A 20273-nucleotide genomic window follows, 5' to 3' on the forward strand; every position below is an offset into this window, starting at 1 on the left:
CCCATATTGAATGTCTATCAGTAAGGTCAGATATATATATATATATATGCTATATGTACAAATATACATGTGATGTGTTACTCTGCAGAGTAACTGCAGCTCCAGGGAGAAGCGGAACGTTTAACCTGACACAGCAAATGAAGCTGAGCACACAGCCCTTGGTCCTGGCTCGGGCACAGGCAGAGCCTGGTCTGGTTTGGGATTCACTTTGTGCCCTTCACTGGGCACATGTAGAAGCCATGAAATAATTTAAGACATGTTTTAAACACATCAGTCTTTTAAACAAAGGCTTTTGGAGCGCGTCCTCGTCAGTGAAGCATCTCTCCTTGCAAAGCCTTTGAAAAGGAACGCTATGGTGTAAAGAGTGGATTAAAACCCAGCTATTTTGGTATGGCTTATTTGATGCATGGGAACTGATTTTGGGACACCTGAGGCCTTTAGCTGGCTTAAACAGTATCTGCACCATGGATTAAAAATACCCCAATTCCTCTTATTGCTCGGTGAGGGCACCGGGAGAGGAGCAAGGTGTGTGCCCCCGTGCTTCATTAGTGACTGATTCCCCCTTCCTGGGCTCCTATCACTGTGCTCTGAGCTGGCTGGGGGTCCCTGGGGACAGCCCTCACCGTCCCAGTTTGCCCATAGCTCTGGCTGCTCCGGGAACTGCCTGGATCCACCCTGAAAGCCAGGCTGGTCCCTGGTGCCGTTGGCAGGACCGGATGCACACACAGCGGCAGCACCCAGCCAGAGGGGTCAGGAGCCAGGGTAGGGGCAGGCAGGGTGATGCCACGACTGATTTCAGGCTTTCAGCGCGCCGCCTGCTCACCAGATCACCAGCACAGGCTTTGCCCTGCGTGCCAGCAGCCCATCAGTCCATCATGGATAGCCTTGGTCCATCCAGAGCCAGGAGAACAGAGTGTCTCCCCATCCCCTCTGCAGCAGGGACGCCTCCTAAAATATCTTGAATCCCTTCAGCAGGGTGAGCGTGGGAGCCTTCCTCTTGCTCTGCGCCCGCGATGACTTGACAGTGACCAGCTTGGCCTGTGCCACCGAGGGGATCTCCTTGTAGCTGACGGTGGAGAGGGTGTTGAAGGTGCAGCTGGCCAGGCCGTGCCGGGCGGGCAGTGCCACCGGTGTGGCCACGGGCAGGCACGGCCGCTCCTCGGTGATGAAGAGCGGCCGCACGGGCAGGTTCCACTGCGCCCGGCGCCGCACCTCGCGCACGGCCTCGTGGAACACGCGCTGCACCCCTGCGAAGTCCTGGCACGCAGACACCTCGTAGTACAGGCACCCGAACCGGCGCGCCAGGGACAGCCCTTCGGCGGCGGGCACCTGCCTGGTGAGAGCGAGGGGATGGCTGCAGCATCCCGAGGGGATGCAACCAGCACAAAGGGATGCAGGTGGGGAGTGATGGACCCTGCTTCCTGGTGAGCACCAGGCTCGGCTCCTGGGACAAGTAGGGAACATGGGTCCCACATTGTTTTGCCTTTCCCAAAGGTCCCTGGGGAATCATGCAACCTCCCACGCCAGGGATGCGTGCCAGGGATGTGATGGCACTGGGAAGCAGGGAGGAAACAGGCTGTGCTGTGGGGACAGGGAAGCCTCCATGCTGGGAGCACAGGGGGGGTCAGCAGCGTACGTGACTCAAGGATCTGTGGGACCAGCATTCAGCACAGCCCCGGAACAGCACAAAAGGCCAGGAAAACACGCTGGGGACGTGCAGTGCTGGCAGCGGGATGGGTGAGGAAGGGCCCCAGGGAAAGGGCACATCCAGAGGGGAGCGAGGAGCTGGAGCAGGCTCAAGCCCTGCCTGGGGATGGTGACTCTGCCCAACCAAGGAGCCAAAAACCATCCCACTGAAAATACCAACGGGCTCAAGATAAACACATCATCCCCCAGGCAAGAGCCTCGGAGATGTGGGAGGACAGGCACATACCGATGGGGGGTGGAAATACCCACAATAGAAATCAGATTTGGATACTGCATCCCAGCTGGAGGGATGGGGGATGAATCTGTGAGCTCTTCCCACCGGGAAAGGACAGCCTTGCCCCATGCCCAGTACCTGTACTCCTCCATGTCCAGCTTGTTGCCCAGCAGGAGCACAGGACAGCGGCTCTGGCATCCCTTTGCATGCAGGGCCAGGACCTCCAGGTAGCGCTGGCAGCCCTCGAAGCTCTTCCTGTCGTCGATGCTGTACACCACGAGGAAGGCGCTGGCCCAGCACAGGTAGCGCTCGCAGTTCCCAGGGCCATCCTGGGAGGAATCAGAGGAGCGGCTGAGCCATGGTCACAGCAGGCATCTGGCACCAGCACTGCCCCGGGGTCTCACCTCGTCAGCCGTGTCCATCACCTTCAGCAGCACAGGCTGCTGGTCCACCACCTCCTCCGAGGTGTAGGTGTCCTCTGCAAGGAGAAGGCTGGTTGTGAGGATGCGCTGGGGTATCCGATCTGCTCCAAAGCCAAGCAAAGCCCTGGGATGCTTGGGACACCAGGGAAAAACCTCAGCATCTGACACCTCCCACCTGACTCCTTCCTAAGACAGCATTACTTTGGGGGACTGGTGGTGATGCTGCTGGGAAGCCTGGCTAGGAACAGTTATATCTCCCTGTATGCTGCAAGTGTGGGCTCCTATGGGATAAGGAGGAAGGGAAGGAGCCCGGTGCAGCCATCACTGCACCCAGGCCTCAGCCCTTATCTAAATGCCACGACCCAGCGAGATAAAGCGAGTCTGGGGCTTGACACTGGGGCTGTTTCCCAATAAATCAGGCAAAAGCAGCACCCCTTTCCTTTGGAAGGAGGGCGGGCAGAGCCGCTGAGCCATTCCCCTGGGAGGAAGATGCCATCTCCCGGCTGGTCCTAACGGATACGTTTCACAAAGGTTTTTATGTGGGAAGATGAAACTACATTCCTAAAACAGGTCCGAGGAGGAAAGGATCTGTCCTTCTTTCCTAAGAGTCACTGAGTTATGTGGAGCTGGAGCTGGATCCTGGACAAGCTCCATATCTCCCTAATGTCCCTGATAAATCATTCCTGGTTCTTCCCCACGCCCTGGAGTCCGGCCTAGGAAAATAGGGATTAATTACTCAAACGAGTGGAAAATAAAGCCCAGAACTGCTCATTGCAGAGCGCAGCCCCTGGGGCCACTCGCTCTGCAGCCCCTTGTCCCAGCCCTTCCCTGCCTGGCACCCCAGGAGCGAGCAGGAGGCTCCCCAAGGGGTGCTGCCAGTCTTTGGGGTGATGGACATTGTTTGTACAGGCGGTTTGGGTCACATCCAGCCCTTCTGTTGTTTTTCATGTAACTTTGGGCGCTGCTTTTTCTTCTCCTTCAGTGCCACATTCGTGGGAAGCGCAGGCAATGGGAAGGATGCTCCCTGGGAGCTCATGGAGGGGCAACACCCGCGGAGGAAGCGTCTTACCCAGGTTCGGATCGTATTCACTTATGAACCTCTTGGTTAGAAACTTCACGGTCAGAGCTGCAGGAGGTGAAAGACGCGGAGTGAGGCCGGTGTCCCCCCCACCATGGCACCGGCACCCCAGCACCACCCTGATGCCCGCCCATCCCCGTGGCATCGGGGCGCCCGCCTCACCTGACTTGCCCGCCCCGCGGCACCCCAGGATGGCCACGTTGCACTCGCCGAGGGGGCTCTGGGGCGGCCGCTCGCCGCCGGCTCGGGGTTTGCCGAACACCGAGGACATCCTCAGTCCTGTGGGAGAGACATGGAGGGGAGACGGGGACGTGGGGCACCCGCTGCCATCCCCGGTGGGGACCTCCCAATGGGTGGGAGACCGGGGAGGGGGGATCCCCTCTCCTCCATCCGCATCCTGCAGCCGCAGCGGCCGGCACCAGCATCCCCGCTCCCCCCTCCCCAGCGAAGCGAGGGACCCCGCAGCCCTCTGCCCGCCCGTCCCCCCAGCGAGAGAGAAGAAACGCGGGCTCCCACCTTAAAGCCCTGCTCCCTCTCGGGGGGCCTGGGGAGCAGCAGCGCCCGGAGCGGATGAATGAGGCGGGAGGAGGCGAGCGCGGCTCCCCCCGCTCGGGCTCCAGCCAAGCTCCTTGTAAGGAATGCTCCGCGCCGGCGCCCATGGACGCGGGGCTGCCCGGCACCCGCGGACGGGCCCCGGGGCTCCCATCGTGGCTCCCTCCAGTCAGCGCCCGCACGGCCCGGCCACCCCGCTGTGCCCCTGCGCTCCACCGCCTCCAGCACCTCCTGCCGTGCCCCCAGCAACACAAAGCCCGGTCCCGGCTCCCCGGCTGAGGCCGGTGCACTCATGACACCTCCCGCAGGCAGAGCAGCAGCACAGGAGCGGTGCTCCCCCTGCATCCCCCTGCCCACCGCATGCATGGCTCCTTGGGGTGCACCTCCTGCTGCTGGCGGGGGGGGGGGAACCCTTTTTCCACCCAAAAGGTGCAATCCCGAGGGGAAAAGGGGAGCATGGGGAGTACTCACCGCTGCCCGCACCAAGCCATCAGCCGGCACCCAGTGGGCTCCGAGCCTGAGGAGGTGGTGGAGGCTGAAGTCAGCGTTGTCATGGTGATCACAGCCATTTGGGATGGGACTCAGCAGCCGGGATGCAGGATAAGGCCCCCACACCGGCCTCAAGGGGGGCTGTATCCGGGGCCAGGGGGTAAAGGCAGCCCCGTGGCCATGCGGGGCTGCTGCTCCATTGGGATTATTGCCCGTTAATGCAGGCAGGGTATTTTTAAACCCTCCCAAAATAGTCTGGGAGTGTGGAAGTCCCTGCAAGGCCCGGGATGAGGACCATGGGGATCACTCCTCTGTGGGAGGCAGAGCCCCTCTGGGGAGCCCTAAACTCCCTTTGGACAGGTCAAGGATGCTTAAAGGCAACTGGAGCTAAATGTGGTCCTTTAAGCTGGGTACCATTAAGGATCAGTGATGGTAACACAAGTGCAAAGCTCTCATCTTCTCCCCTAAACTGAGGTATTTGGGGAACCTGCTGGAGCCAGACAGGGGGCAATGGCTTTGATACCACACAGTGCTCCAGGAGCTCCCGGCTGCTGGAATGAGGAGCTGAGCAATAAACCTTCAGCAGGGCTGAAATGATGCATCAGAACTAAGCACTGGCTATAGGTGGTGATGGGGGGACTGGGAGGCAGCTCCCTGGGTGAGCCCTGCTGCTGGCCCTCCTCAGCATCCCATGGCAGGGGTGGAATTGGGGTTTCCAGCCAGGGAAAGCTGTGAATAGCACATAAATGAGTGATGAGCCACAAATAACACTTGTATTCACTGTCGAGGGCTGTGTGAGCCACAGGGGTCGGCTCTGCCTGCAGCCGGACTGGGTTTGGTGAGGAGGAGTTTCTGTGTTTCATTTTCCTCACCATAAGCTCATAGAAGCATGGAATGGTTTGGGTTGGAAGGGACCTTAAAGCTCATCCAGTTCCAACCCCTGCCACGGGCAGGGACCCCTTCCACTGGAGCAGCTTGCTCCAAGCCCCTGTGTCCAACCTGGCCTTGAGCACTGCCAGGGATGGGGCAGCCACAGCTTCTCTGGGCACCCTGTGCCAGCGCCTCAGCACCCTCACAGGGAAGAGCTTCTGCCTAAGAGCTCAGCTCAGTCTCCCCTCGGGCAGGTCCAAGCCATTCCCCTTGGCCTGTCCCTACAGGCCCTTGTCCAAAGCCCCTCTCCAGGTTTCCTGCAGCCCCTTTAGGCACTGGAGCTGCTCTAAGGTCTCCCCTTCAGGAGCCTTCTCTTCTCCAGGCTGAACAACCCGTACCCATTCCAGATCCCCACATGAAGCACAGGCTGGTTTATGGCTCCCCTTTAGAGCATCACAAGGAGGATGCTGAGAGCAGGGAGCTCAAAACCCTGCTCTGCCAGCGCTGCTGGGCATCGGTCCATGGGATGAGCCAGGATAGAGCCGGGCATCCCGGCCGTGTCCTGGGCTGTCCGGTGACACCAGAGCCCTGCTGTGCAGCTGAGCACGGTGGATGCCAGTGCAAGGCCCCGGTCACGAGCTCGGCTATCTTTAGCTGAAGGTATTTATATTCCAGGGCAGCGGCGTGGTGGCCACCGGGCAGGCAGCAAAGGCATCAGAGGAGGCAGGAGGGGGCTACCCCACCAGGCCTGGGCGAGGATGACCCCGGAGGAGGAAGGCTCGGAGGCAGGGCCCCCGCAGCACGTGCGGATCCGGGTGGAGGAGCAGGCGTTCTGCGTGGAGAAGGCGCTGCTGGTGGAGAGCAGTGAGTACTTCCGAGCCCTGTTCCGCTCGGGCATGAGGGAGAGCACGCAGGAGGAGATCGGGCTGGGGGAGCTGAGCGCGGCCGGGTTCTTCACCATGCTGCGGGTGCTGGCGGGCGAGCGGCCCGTCCTCGGCAGCGAGGAGACCTTCCAGGCGGTCGAGTGCGCCGCCTTCCTGCAGGTGAAGCCCTTGGCCAAGTTCTTGATCAACTCCATCAACTCCGACAACTGCATCCTGCTCTTCCAAGCCGCTGCCATATTCGGCCTCCTGGACCTCTTCCACCGCGCCGCGCTCTACATCAGGGACAGCTACGCCGAGCTGGAGGAGTACCTGGACTGCCTCCCTGCCGACCTGCTGGCCTATGTGGAATCCCTCCTGCCCAGCACCTTTGTGGCAGTGGGAGCCCATACACCCACCTTCGAGTTCTTAGAGGACCTCTCCAGGACCCTCTGCTACCTGGATGAGGAGACCAACACGTGGCGGACCCTCTCCTGCCTGCCGCTGAGCGCCAGCACGTTCCTAGCCGGCATGGCGACCATGGATAACAAGATCTACATCGTGGGTGGTGTGTACGGGGCCAGCAAGCAGGTGGTGGAGAGCAGCTTCTGCTACGATGCTGACACCAACACATGGAGCGAGTTCCCCAGTCCCCATCAGCTGCGCTATGATGCCAGGCTGGTGGCGCATGAGGGCTTCCTCTATGCCATCGGTGGGGAGTACGAGAAGATCTCACTCAAGTCCGTGGAGAGGTACGACCTGGCCTCCAGCACGTGGACGTTCGTCTCTGACCTGCCGCAGCCCAGCTCAGCAGCGCCCTGTGCCCAAGCCATGGGGCAGATCTTCGTTTGCTTGTGGAAGCCGCTGGACACCACCATCATCTATGAGTACCAGACCCAGCAAGACGCGTGGCTTCCCATCACGGAGCTCAAGCGGCAGCAGAGCTACGGGCACTGCATGGTGGCCCACCGTGACAACCTCTACGTGATGCGCAACGGTCCCTCGGATGACTTCCTGCGCTGTGTCATCGACTGCTTCAACCTGACGTCGCGGCAATGGACCGCGCTGCCCGGGCAGTTCATGAACAACAAAGGCGCCCTCTTCACCGCTGTCATCAAGGGTGACACCATCTACACCGTCAACAAGATGCTGACGCTCCTCTACTCCGTGGAAGAGGGGACCTGGAAGTTGAAGAAGGAGCGGGCAGGTTTCCCACGCAGCGGCTCCCTGCAGACCTTCCTCCTGCGGCTGCCGAGGCGCGACCACAAGATCGCGACGTAGGTGAGCCCCCGTCCCACATTGGGATGCTCTCCTTGCACGTGGCCTCCGCTCTGCTCCCCACCCTGGGCTCCAGATCCAGGGATGCTTCATGATGGACCTCAGAGGTGATGCTAGACCCTATCAGAGGGAAAGGGGCTGCAGGCAGCTGCTGCCTGCCCTGCATGGGCTGTGTATGAAGTCCTATCAGACGTGGGCTCATGAGCTGACCACGTGCAGGGCTTCACGGCTTCTGCAGAGGATGGATAGCAGAGAGATGCAGACACGGGGTTTATTTATTGTGACCGCATCCTGAAGGTGAGCAGCATCCCACCTCCTCTGCTCCCATGGGAAATCATCCATTCTACCCTGGCATTAAAAGGAAGGCTATTAACCCCCCCTGTGCTTGCCGTTACTGCTGGGTTTGGGGTTTTTCTGCCCCTATTTCCAAAGGAAACTCCTCCTGACGGGACCCACGTCAGGGCCCGCTCCTGCCCTCTGAGTGCTTTTTCAGCTGTTTGAGAGCCCTACGTGGGAGCACGGTTCCCACACAGCCCCTGCTCCCTGGGGAGGGCTCCACGGCTGCTCCCGGGCACAGCGGGGTCCTGGGAGGAGGAGCAGAGAGGGGGAAGTGAAGGAAAGGGTTCCTAGGCACCGGTGCTTAACACATGGAAGGGTTTGGGGGGACCCAAAGTCCGTTACCCCCCCCTCGGCTCCTCCAGGCTCGTCTGGAGCCCCAACACAGACACAATGGGGTGGCTGGGGCAAGTGCTGGTGCTCGCTTTGAACCCAGACACAGTCTTTTGAGGACACAGGAAACCTTGGAAATGCAGAGGATGCTAAAAGGGAAGGAGAGGAGAGCACCAGCATTGCATAGCGATGCCAGAGTTCCCATGAGGTACCACTGCCCAGTCCTCAGCACCAGCTCTGGGGATGGCTGGAGGACACAGAACCCCCCCTTCTACAACCACAGCACTGCTGACAGACCCATGGGGACCAGGGCAGCAGCAAACCCAGCCCATGGCTCAGCTGGTTTCCCATCCATGAGGCAGGCTTTGGGCTGCCTGTGCCATCCCAGCAGAGACGGAGCGGTTGGGAACAGCAGCTGGGATGCCTCAATGCCTCTGCTCCGGCCCTTGCCGAGTTCCCAGCCCTTTCAGAGCAGTTCCCTCAGTTGAGGACAAACCCCACAACACCGCCACAAACCAAACCAAAGAGGAAAACCCCAGCTCGTGCCCATGTCCAGGGTGAAACCCATTGATGCACCTTGTCCCCGTTTGCCCTCTGCCACTGGGCCAGGCCAGCATCGCTCCAGCAGCACCAAGTGATGAGAAACCCCCCACCTCCACACTGTTTGCTGTGCCAGGGCAGGGGTTTACAGAGGTATTTGCCAACAGAAGGCTGTAAGTGTAGCACCTGCACAAAGAGCAGGTCTTGGCAGGCACTGTTGAGTCCAGCATGGATGCTCCCATGAGCTGTTGGATCCATTAATCCAAACCACGACATAGAAAGCAGCACAATGTGGTTCTAGGGAGCAAAAAGATACGGTCCTTACCTCTGCAAGCAGGGGATAAAAACGAGCCAGGACCAAGCAAATGCCTAAGGAAAGCTGCTCAGCCGCTGCACAGTGAGTGGGCACAACTGCAAGTGTGCCTTGTGTTGTTGGAATCTAGCCCTCAACATCACACATTACTGGCACCACCACAGCACCATTATCTTCCCCTTTCAGTCTGCATGGTGTTTACTCCACCAAAGATCTCAGTTCGAGGCAAAGTGATGTCTTTAATCACAGTTTAACCTTTTGCAAGTTCCTCTTTTAAGGTGACACCATCTTGGCAAGGATGAACGTAAGGAAAAGCTGCTTTAGAATGGACTTGCCTTATAAGGGCCATATCAAAAATAAAAGCTTGTATAACCCAGGGAAAGCTGGAGGAAAAACAGGGCTGGGAGCTCCATAACGAGTGTCTCCCTTGGTCATCCAAGGTGCCACATTCTCCTTTTCAATGCCATGAAAGAAGAGCAGGTATAAAGCATCCCTGGGTATGGACAGGGCTCAGTATGCATCCAGGCTCGGATGGAGGCAGCCCTGGAGGCCTGTGCCCTCCTGCTGGTGCTTGCACCTACCTTGAGACACAGGGAGAGGGGACACGGTGTTTCAGCTCGAGGGCTGGGAGGTTGTTTGGAAGGGTACAATGGAAAAATGGCACTAATGCAACTACTTCAGGGTTTCCCTACTTGGATGTGCCAGCTGGCATTCCCATAGGAGACACAAGAAGAACCCCTCCAACCATCTTTACTCGAAGCTATTACATCTCTATCTAATTCACAGGAAAGCAATCTACTTTAATGTCAAAACACTGCCCACTGTTCCAGTGCCAAGCCAAGAGACACATCCCATGAGGTGACCCGAATCTTCCGTTTTCCATCCTTCAGCTGCATACAGGAATTCCCTTGGGAATCCAGATTTCCTGATCCTGACATTCGTGTTTAACTTCATTTGGAGCCTGCATCAGGGAAGCATCCCTGAATTTTCCTGATTCCCGCAGAGCACGAGGGCAGCCGAGCTGTTCCCAGTCTCTCTGTTCTGACTTTATGGAATTCCCTGAGCACAAACCCTTGTCTAAGCCATTTCTCATCATGCTGGAGAAACTTCCTGTATTTCTAGAGCAAGGGCAGCCTGGTTTCTTTCTGTATACTCATTGAATTGTGTCTTTTTCTCAAGTTCTTGGTTTAAAAGAGAAGCTGATGTGATCAGACTGGGTATCAATTACAATATCAAACCACAGCTAAGTTGGATGAGACTCTTGCCAAGCCAGGACCAACAAACGCTTCTTCAGGAGCCCTGGTTTTATGAGAGCTGCATCTTCTGTTGGTTTATAGAACCTTTCAAGCACCCACATTGAACTGCAGTTGAAAACACGACACCCATCATCCCCGGTGGAGGAAGAAAACTGAGCTTTGGGTTTTGCAAAACCTAAGGCAAAGGCAGTTTGGATCTTATTGCATCTGATCTGAAGAGCTGAGATGATCACGGGGGGAGATGTGTGGGTGAAGAGATAAGCACTCCTGTTAGAAAGCCTTTGCTTTAGTGCAGTGACACACACGCTTATGGTGGACGTCCATAAACCAGGACTGGACACCAGCCAGTGCTTTGGTGCCCATGAGCTGGGGTGGGATGGAGCAGCAGGAGGGTAAACGTGTGCTGACCCACCCGAGTCCTTACGTGGTCCAGACTGAGGGGAGCTGTGGCTGGGATCCAGGGTGCAGGTCACTGGGCTTTCATCACGAGCTCTTCCAACGCCTTCTCCCTCTGATTCCCACAAAGCAGAAGAACTTCTTTGATTTCATTTTGCTGGAAACCCATATCATTGAACTGAGATAACAGACGCAAGAATTCAGCTGCCTGGAGGAAGGAGGAAGAGAAGGAGAGATGCTATCATGGGGTTTAAGGCTGGATTTACCATAGTTAAGAGCTGAAACAGGGCTGGGTGACGAGGCTGCAGCCATGCGGTCTGGCTGGGTTGTATTACCAGTGAAGGGCACACTGAGAGCAGGCTGAGGGCACACATACCACTGCTAGTGTTTAAAAATGTGCCTTTACATCAGCTCTTGAAATCAGAAATAGTTACTGAAGTCAGGCTCTGGCTTCGCTTATTCCTTGCAAGGTTTAACAGAAATTCCATGCAAGTGTTTGTCTGTGCTAGAGAGACGGGTAAAGGCAGGGAACACAAGCTGGAATTCATCTTTCCTGCTCCCCCCTTGCTCAAGCTGGGCCCCAGCACCACAACATCACCCAGAGCCATGTCCTCAATAAATAACCCCCTGCCTGACACCGAGCCCCAGGTGCCCTAGAGAGCAGTGATTGCGATCCTATGTGCCATCAGCATCCTGTCAGTCACCACCAGCCCCTGTTTCAAAGCAGTTCTACCCCTCCTGGCCCTTCATTACCCCCAGGAGGAGCCTGATGATGAAGACAACCCCTGCTGTGCCACCAGGGTGGTTCTCTTTGGGGGGTGAATGCAAAAGGGGAGCAGGGAGGGTGCAAGCGTGGGTGCTGGTGGGCTCAGAGTGAGGGATTCTCTGCTTGGGGGTTGAGTGAGCATCATGCTTGCACAGTGGGGTGAGAGGATGCACGGAAAAGAGCAATGAAATGAGTGTCCTGTGTCCTTCCCTGGGGATCCCTTGTGGTGATGCTGCACTGGGGCTCTGCTGCGGGTGCAGGGCAATGGGTCTGACCTGCCCAGAGCCTGTGTGAGGGACAGTGGAGGTGGAGAGGAGCTTGCAGCCCGCTGGAAAAGCGAGCCCGGAGCACACAGCACAAAGGAATGAATGGGGTGGGCTGCCCCACTCTGACCTTCTTCTCTGAGTACTGGAACATTTCCATGGCCTCCTCCACCTGCCCTTCCTCGTAGCCCTGCTTCAGCAGCCGGTCACAGGCGCTCAGGTAGCTCAGGAACTGCAGAAGAAGACAAGTGAGGTTAATCCAACCTTGTGGATGCAGGGAGCGACTGCATTCAGGAGCCCACCTTGTAACCTCCCCGGGGCACACTCATGGGGAGGACCTGAGCCACCATCCTGCCTGTGTGGCCCTGTCAGCAGGGAGAAGACAGCATCCCAGTCCATCCCCTCTCCCAGGGTGGAACAGGAGGGAGGATGAGGAGCAAACCAAACACCTGGCCCATCTGAGGTACAAAGCGATGGCCTCAGGCTGCAGGGTGAAGCAGAACCTGTCCCTGTGAGATGCCTGCCCTCAGCCAACCCCGCATCCCTTTGATGCACCATGGGTCAGGCAGCCGAGGGGTTCACTCCAGGGTCCAAGCACAAAACCCACCCCAGGGGAGACCCATGTGTGTCATTACTGAAAGCAAACAGTTATTTTTGGCTTTCCTCGCTGTTCTTGGAGTGCTGACAGCACTATTCCCAGCAGTATCTTTTAAATACCACGAAAATCATTCAGTGTCCAAAACCATATGGAACAGACAATAATAAATGAGCTATACGAGAGCAGGGGGAATAAAAACATCCCTTGGGTCTCCCTGAAGCCGTGCTGTCTTAATGCAAGGAGAAGCTGATTCATATCTCCCCAGATCCACCAGCACAGACCTCACCCTCCCCAGCACTGCATAGCCAAGGAGGAAGATTCAGTAAAAGACCATAAAACATATGAAAAAGCCAAAAAGTCCCTCAGATGCTGAGTGGATCTGGTTTGGCTGAGCAGCAGAGCCAGGAGTTTAAGAAACATCAGCCTTAAGGAGCAGCTTTTTAACTCAAAATCAAGGTAATCTCTCCTCATGGCATTCCTAACCTGGTTCTGCTTTCCTTGTTACCCTGCTAACTACAAACCCAGACCACTGCTGCATTGTATTGCCATACTGCAGCAGGGACAGCCACTTGCCACGCTCATGGCAGAGCACAGACAGTGCTGGCAGCCTGTTCAAACCCAGCATGAAACTGGTGCTGTTGTCAGCTCCATGACTTTTATCATTATATATATATGTATCTATATGTATCTCCTCAGGACTAAACAAAACCAGGCTTTAAACACTATGACCTGCTAACCCCTGGGTCTGGAACCAGCCCCATCCCTCACTGGGGAAGAGGAAGCACCACTAACCTCTCGAAGCTCCTTCTCCCCTTGTAGCTCTCAAAGAGGCTCCTTAGAACACTCAGACATTCAGGCACCCCTGTGATGCACTTTTGGTTTAGCTCTTGGCCCCAGCATCCCAGATGATGAACCCCTGGTGTGTTGGGGCAGCTCCTTGAGCCTTTTAGAGAGGTTCTTCCACCAAGGCTGAGAAGGCATTGCCTCTTTTAGGCAGCAGACCTGCCTTCTTCACCAGGGTGGGCTCTGCCAGCTTGATACTGCAACAGAACTGAGCAGTTCTGGGCTACCATCTGGTGCTACTTAATGATTGAAGCTGTCATCGTCACACACTGAAACCCTGCCTGACACCAACAAGCAATGAAGAATCACAGAATAATTCGGGTTGGAAAGGACCTTAAGATCATCCAGTTCCAACCCCCCTGCCATGGGCAGGGACACCTCGCTCTAAACCATCTCACCCAAGGCTTCGTGCAACCTGGCCTTGAACACTGCCAGGGATGGAGCATTCACAACCTCCCTGGGCACCCATTCCAGTGCCTCACCACCCTCACAGGAAAGAATTTCCTCCTTATATCCAATCTGAACTTCCCCTGGTTAAGTTTTAACCCATTACCCCTTGTCCTGTCACTGCAGTCTCTAATGAAGAGTCCCTCCCCAGCATCCCTATAGGCCCCCTTCAGATACTGGAAGGCTGCTCTGAGGTCTCCACGCAGCCTTCTCTTCTCCAGGCTGAACACCCCCAACTTTCTCAGTCTGTCTTCATATGGGAGGTGCTCCAGTCCCCTGATCATCCTCATGGCCTCCTCTGGACTTGTTCCAACAGTTCCATGTCCTTTGTATGTTGAGGACACCAGAACTGCACACAATGCCCCAGGTGAGGTCTCACGAGAGCAGAGTAAAGGGGCAGGATCCCCTCCTTTGACCTGCTGGTCACGCTCCTTTTGATGCAGCCCAGGATGCCCACAGCTCTTGTTTTTGACTTGAGCTGAAACATCTCCCAGGAAGGTTTAGCCTAGTTTGGTAGCTGTCACTTGTAAGAGACACATGAAGGGCTCGGCTTTACACTTTATCTTGACTCTATTGGGCATAAATGGGAAAGATGGGAACTGATGGTGAAGAAGGTACAGGCTATAAGGCAGACCTTGTATTTCGGTGCATTTATCTCTTCTCCAAGGAATGGGAGTCCCGGTGTTTGTACAGAAGGGAGCAGACTGCCTATTTCCATCCTAACTAAGATGCACTGATTCTTGCTACTGAAGCCAGCAGTTGCTACAAGATCCCTTTGCACGGCTCTGCCCATCTCCCTCTCCCTGGATGAAACCTTCATGCATTGAAGAAATAAAGATTCCCTTCCCTCCTCAGCTTGCAGCAACCATCACCTAAAACACCAGTGAGGGCCTGGTCGAGCCGGAGCTGACTCAGGAAGGAGCCAGAAGCTGCAGAGTGACTCAATCACAGAGCAGCTTCATGCATCAACCAGATGGGTTAGAGCTGGCCCACACAGCACAGGCAGATCCCTGGAGAATGGGAAGCATGAGATGGTTGCTCGGTGCTGTGCCTGCTCACACCTCTGCTCCTGCTCCCTGGCATGACAAGCAGGTGGACTTCCCTCTTGCTAAGCTGTGACCAAGCCCCTTCTCTCTCTGCAAGAGCTACTTGGATAATTAAGCCCTATTAAAAGCTCCACTGGGATGGGCAGGTCCAGCCCCGAACCTGCCAAGCCAGTGGCATCCCTCGTGACATGGATGCTCCAAGCCCACCTGGACCACTGGACAAGCAGAGACCTTTGAATCGGGATGCTGCACACTGATGGACTTGGATAGCAGGGGTAGGAAGAGGTTGTGTGTTAACTATGGACAATAAATTCCAGGTTATTATAGAACGTTCCTTAAGAAAAGAGCTCCAGGACCCAGCCTCGATGCCTGCATGGAGTCCCTGGTTTGCTCCAACGCAGAGAACTTGTGTTTTGGAGAGAGCCCAGAGAAATCCCAGCGGTATTCCCACAATCCCGCTGACAGGATGAGCCATGGCAATAATCACACGGATCTAACAGCTGGGAAAAAACTATGTGCAACACGTTTCCATATACAGAGGCAAAACCTGCACTTCAAAAGGACACGAGGCTCCACGCAGCAGATTGAGCAGATAACGCTGCTGAAAAGCTGAGGGCAACTCCTTTTGTTACAGCACAAGTGCAAATGTGTGATCCCATGGCAAACCCTGCCAGCTGAGGAGAATACCAAAGTGGGAAACCCAAGGCTGTCAGCATCCAGCCCCAAGCGGTACCGCCATCCCTTCCCCATGAAAACCAGGGGTTTCCTTCCCAAAGCGTTCTGCTTCCTGCCAGCTCCACCAACCTGACTTAAGCTTTGCCTTCCAGTCTTCTGGAGGGTGAGGATGGCTTTGTGGGTGGGGTAGCCCAAGGCTATCACGGGCTCAATGAGGTCTCGCTCCTCTTGGCTCAGTGCTGAGAGCAGGTCAGCGGCCGGATCCGGCTGGGATGTGCAGGAGCTGAGGGGTCGTGCAGGCGCAGAGGCAGGGGGGAGGCAGGCGTAGGGGCTGAGGGACTGCAAGAGAAAACACAGCACATGGTCTTCTGGCTCCAGCTCATGGAAGTTCATTAAGAAACCCAGGCTGAAGCAATGCTTCTGAATGGCAGCAGTTACCTTGTTCTCTCCAGAAGAGGAAAATTCCCATACATGGAACAAACCCCCTTGGGCATCAAAGGAGACTGGATTTAATTAAATCCAGGCTCAGCTACAGATACAGATCAGAGAAAACAGCACTTGAGAGGGTTCATGGGAGAAAGCAAGAAAAAGCAACTTCCTTTCCCTGGGAATCCTGCTCATCTCTCCAGCAACAAAAGCCACGCTTGTCCTTGATGGACAAGGAAGGGGTAGCACTGCCTGCAGACAGGCAATGCAGCAGCCCAGGTAGGAGGATGCTCCCAACACCCCATTTATGCCCTTGATGTTTATCAGATAAGATTCAGTCTCTGTTACAAAGCCATCTACAGAAATGACACTGCACACACATGTGCTTGCTGGGGTTAAGGCTTTAGCATCCAGCATGATGCATGTGGAACCTCACTGAGCTTCGTATTATTTAGTGCTCCACATGAAAATCAAATAAGACACCTTGCTCGTTGGGAAAACCAGGGGCATTTTGGTTAGGACAGAGCAAGTAAACGTGCTCCCAGAAACCTTCCCTTTAAACCCGGGGGAAAAAACCCCTTTCCTTCACTTCTTATGAAAACTTGCCAGCAATTTCTCATGGATTCAGTGTTCCCAAACCCCATTTCAGTTCCATTTTGCTGCCCAAACCCCAGCAAACGGGAGCAATTTGATGCCCTCCACCTCCCTCCTGTGTAAGCAGCAAGCAAAGGGCACCAGAAGACAACCCCTCACCGGCACTGTGGGTTTATGCCGTTTGATGGGGGGGATCGGCATGGTGATGGGTGGTGATGGCACCAGGGTCCCCGGCTGGGACGCATCCAGGGCTGGCCTGAACCTGACGCCGCGGCTGGTGTGGGGATGCTGGGGCAGGGGCTGTGGCACAGCAGCTCTGTTCAAAGGGTGCACCAAAGCAGCCAGCTTCCTCCTGGCCGCTTCCAGCTCATTCTTCATGTTGTTAAAGATCACCATGGGTCTCTTCTGCTTGCTCAGGACCGCGCTGGCTGTGCTGTGGATGCTGCTCTCCGGTGAGGGCTCCAGCAAACCAGGTGATGTCTTTGGTCTGGTCTGGTAAAAGCCAGGATGTGGAGCCCCACTTCTCCCAGCATTTCTCCTCCTGGAATTCTTCTCATCCTTGTCGCTCTCTTCCCAGGAGGTCGAGGAGTACTCATCATCCTCCGAGTACCCATCCTCCTCCGAGCACCAGGTCTCACTCTCAGTGTCGGTCAAGGCACCTCTGCCCTTGGCAGGCCCATGGCTGCTGTCAGCAGCGCTCAGGCTGATGCTGCGCCGCACGGGCCCGTCCCGTGCTCTCCCACCATAGCGGTCAGCAGGGTCCACCAGCAGCAGCCAGCACGGGGGAGCCGTGGGGATGACTTCAGAGGTGACCCGATGGCGGGAGGTTTGCTGCTGAGAGGCCACCTCGACCCAGTAAAGCACTTTTCTTTCCAGCGAGAAGTCATACTGGGGAGAGCAAGAAGAGGGTGGTGAGGGCATCTGAGAGCAGACCGGGCAGACAGAGCAACCCATGCCCTTCTCCAGGGAACCTGAAGGGCTGCGTCCTTCCCATACTGGCTCCTTGAGCACTGGGACTATAGGTTTGGGCAGCACCAGCTTCATCGCTACAGGGAATCCCCGATTTTATACTTGAAAAGAGTCTGGCTACAAGGTTATTACTATTTTGAGCTGTACCTGGAAGTGATTTCATGAACCAAGTAGTTTATGCTTGGAGGTGGTTTTGTGTCATTCATCTACTGTGGAAAGGGAGACGGTGCAGACAGATGTGAGCATCCTGATGTCAGACAGCTGCAAGGGCACCACATCCAGCCACAGGCTAAAGGACAGTGGCAGAGCTCATGTGTATACCTCACCCATGGCACCTGACAGAGCCACCTCAACCACAGGGGCTCAGGAGTCAGCAAGGCCGGAGCTGCCACCTTGAGCAGAGGCAGGATAAGCCATGGGCATCTCCGATGGCGCCAGGGGCTCGGCTGGTCCCCAGACAGAGCTGTCATGTCCACATAGTCCAGCTTAAAATATGAGTTTGAGACTGAAATCAGAGGGTTTTCCTGGGACAAACAAGCCTGGCCTCTCCCAGAGCTCTCCAAACAAGGTCTCCTCCGGAGGGGCAGGCAAGTACATTCACAGCCCAGGAATGCTGTTTTTACTGCTCCCTGCCACTTGTTAGCTGTGGATCCAAACCAGCCTCCCCAAGGAAAACACCACCACATGCTTCCAGAAGGATCAGCCCAGGCCACCAGTGTGATCACACCAGCACCAACCAGGCAAACACCCGGGGCTGGAGGTTTCCCAGGGTAAGATGGAATGGTGTATGGGCCATGGGGATGCAGATCATCACCTGCCTTTACGCAGGTGGCAAAAAGCGTGTGCATGGAAATTCCCTTTGGAAAAGCTGATTAAAATGAACAGCATGGTGGCTCTTCATGTTAAACACATCCTGTGGATTTGGGATGTGTCATTTTGGAGGGAGGGATGAGCAAGACTGAGGTAGGGAAAAGCCAGGTTTACCAGAGGTTTACCACTGGTTCACCCATCACCAGGGATGAGCAGAGGCTGTTTGGGATCATCCAGATCACCTTCCCACGTGAAGTGCACTGACCCCATCTACGGGTGACACTACTTCAGGCTAAACACTCACAATATTGTTACAGCAGCAGGCATAGATTCAAAAGCAGTTTAGGACTCAGCAATGTGGAAGATCACAAAGTGCCATAGGATGGGTCCAGTGGAAGGTGTCCCTGCCTGTAGGATGGGGCTGGAACTAGATGAGCATTCAGGTCCCTTCCAACCCAAGCCATTCTGTGATTCTATGCTGCAGCTCAGGTAGTGTTGCCTGCTTGTATCTGTCATATTTATTAATAAATATTCAATACATATTATTAATAAATGGGATCCTTCTGCTTGGATGTGATTAAGAAAAAACAACCCCAAACCAACCCCTTCCTCACTCCCACCCAGCACAAACGATCCTCACCTCCTCCCTCTCCTGCTGCAAACCAGAACCTCAATTAGGAGGAGAGGATTCCCTCCTTTCACAAGGAAAGGAAACCACCACTGGCATCCCTTTGAGCATCCCTCCAGGAGCAGATCTGGGCACAGAGGCAAGCAGGGGCCACTCACCATGGTGCTCATGAGGATGTCGGTGCAGTCGGGGACCTCGATGGCCGGAGCAGTGATTAAAGTGATTTCTCCCCCTGAGTCCCCGTCGAGGCTGCAGGCCTTGCGGAAGGGAACCTCATCCAGGTAGCTCATCACTGCCGCCTGACTACTGTCTGCTGGAGGAAGGGGTGAAACACAACTGCAGAAGGTGCTGGTCGTGCCTTTTAAGTTGGGTGGAAGGAGAGAAGGGTGAGCTGTGTCAAGTGACAATGATAAAACAGCCCTTAAAGATGCTGCCACCTGAGTAAAAACCGTGCTGTGTAATGCCTTTCATTACTGATACTGGGAAGATCTGTCTGAACTACCCTTTGCTATTCTGAGCTTGAGCCAGCAGGACCTGACCAACTTTCAGCTTCCTTTGGAAGAGATCCTTAGTGTTTTCCACCAGTGCTTTCCATTCCTCCTGCCTCTCGCTCCAGTGCCCATCTCATGGTCCCTTTCCCAAGCTGGGGACAGACCGAGCACTTTTCCCAGTTGCAGAAGCAGAAACCCCAGCCAAGGAGGACACAGGACAGCCCGCAGGTTTCCTTTGTCTGTGTGACCTGAACACACCCTTGCTTATGGAGCTCACACACATGGCCACGTGCTCCTAAGCTGTCACACAGACCAGCCCAGGGAGCTGGCGTGAAGGCATCCCCACAGTGCCACAGCATCTTACCCTGAGCCAGGCCAGGAGGCTGGGGCACAGGCAAGCTCCAGGGTCAGGGGGGTATCAAAGAAGCCATTGTAAAAGCCCAATCAGCTTTTAAGAACCATCTATTCATTGTAAATGTGGTGAATTTTTTAGATCACTAAAGAGAAACATTTCTGATCAGCTGCAAGTGGTGGCATGGAAAATATTACTGCAGGAAGTCATTAGCTCTATATAAATGTCTCAATTTAGTACAAAGCCATTAGTTGCTGCATGAAACTTTGAGTCCCCAGCTTCCCAGCAATGACAGCATGCAAAATGATTTCCTTTATGTACTGGCAAGAGCTGGTCACCCTTCCACTGAGTCCTGGTACCTGCTGCCTGTGCCTGCTCACCCCAAAGTCTCAGCAGTCATCCCCAAGACACACACTCAATACTTGGTGAGATGGCTCTTAAGTGCTTTTACCAGTTGTTTTCAATTGTTTCACCAATTGGCTTCTATGACAAGGAGGATAGAAAAGAAGCAGATGAATATATGAAAGGGAGGAAAAGCTGCCTGTTGACTGCAAAAACAAAGGTCTACCATGGGAAATGGCATTCAAAGTAGTTTCTTATGCTAGCAAAGGACTAACAAACAGCTTCCAGACCACAAACAGCAACATGCACAATTGCTCAGTGCGAGTCAGTTGCTCTTATCAGAGTTACAAGAGTTGGCATTCAGCTGCTTACGCCAGGA

The 20273-nt window shown here is 55.3% G+C and overlaps 3 protein-coding genes across 4 annotated transcripts; 1 reads left to right on the forward strand and 2 right to left on the reverse strand.

The window, feature by feature from the left end:
• Positions 1-36: 36 nt before the first annotated feature.
• On the reverse strand, positions 37-5255 carry RASL12 (RAS like family 12). Of its 2 annotated transcripts, none has more exons than XM_061371204.1 (6): positions 4445-5255; positions 3584-3700; positions 3413-3469; positions 2326-2399; positions 2060-2250; positions 37-1333 (listed from the first exon to the last, which is right to left on the reverse strand). In XM_061371204.1, exons 2-6 carry the CDS (start codon positions 3690-3692, stop codon positions 949-951), a joined length of 816 nt encoding a protein of 271 aa, XP_061227188.1. In that variant the 5' UTR covers positions 3693-3700; positions 4445-5255; the 3' UTR covers positions 37-948. The 2 variants fall into 2 exon arrangements, with proteins under 2 accessions (XP_061227188.1, XP_061227187.1); XM_061371203.1 differs by lacking the exon at positions 4445-5255 and adding an exon at positions 3938-3953.
• An 812-nt stretch (positions 5256-6067) lies between these two features.
• On the forward strand, positions 6068-7526 carry KBTBD13 (kelch repeat and BTB domain containing 13). Its single transcript, XM_061371095.1, has one exon. The coding sequence runs from the start codon at positions 6091-6093 to the stop codon at positions 7471-7473; it is 1383 nt and encodes a 460-aa protein (XP_061227079.1). The 5' UTR covers positions 6068-6090; the 3' UTR covers positions 7474-7526.
• Positions 7527-10627: 3101 nt separating this feature from the next.
• On the reverse strand, positions 10628-19931 carry UBAP1L (ubiquitin associated protein 1 like). The gene is made up of 6 exons (XM_061371208.1): positions 19912-19931; positions 18868-19022; positions 16462-17190; positions 15412-15621; positions 11804-11905; positions 10628-10852 (listed from the first exon to the last, which is right to left on the reverse strand). Exons 2-6 carry the CDS (start codon positions 18997-18999, stop codon positions 10718-10720), a joined length of 1308 nt encoding a protein of 435 aa, XP_061227192.1. The 5' UTR covers positions 19000-19022; positions 19912-19931; the 3' UTR covers positions 10628-10717.
• Positions 19932-20273: the final 342 nt, after the last annotated feature.

This window comes from Neopsephotus bourkii, unplaced genomic scaffold, assembly GCF_033783945.1.
Source record: "Neopsephotus bourkii isolate Nb327-2 ecotype Australia unplaced genomic scaffold, CSIRO-AGI_Nbou_v1 NB_1572, whole genome shotgun sequence".
Lineage (NCBI taxonomy): Eukaryota > Metazoa > Chordata > Aves > Psittaciformes > Psittacidae > Neopsephotus > Neopsephotus bourkii.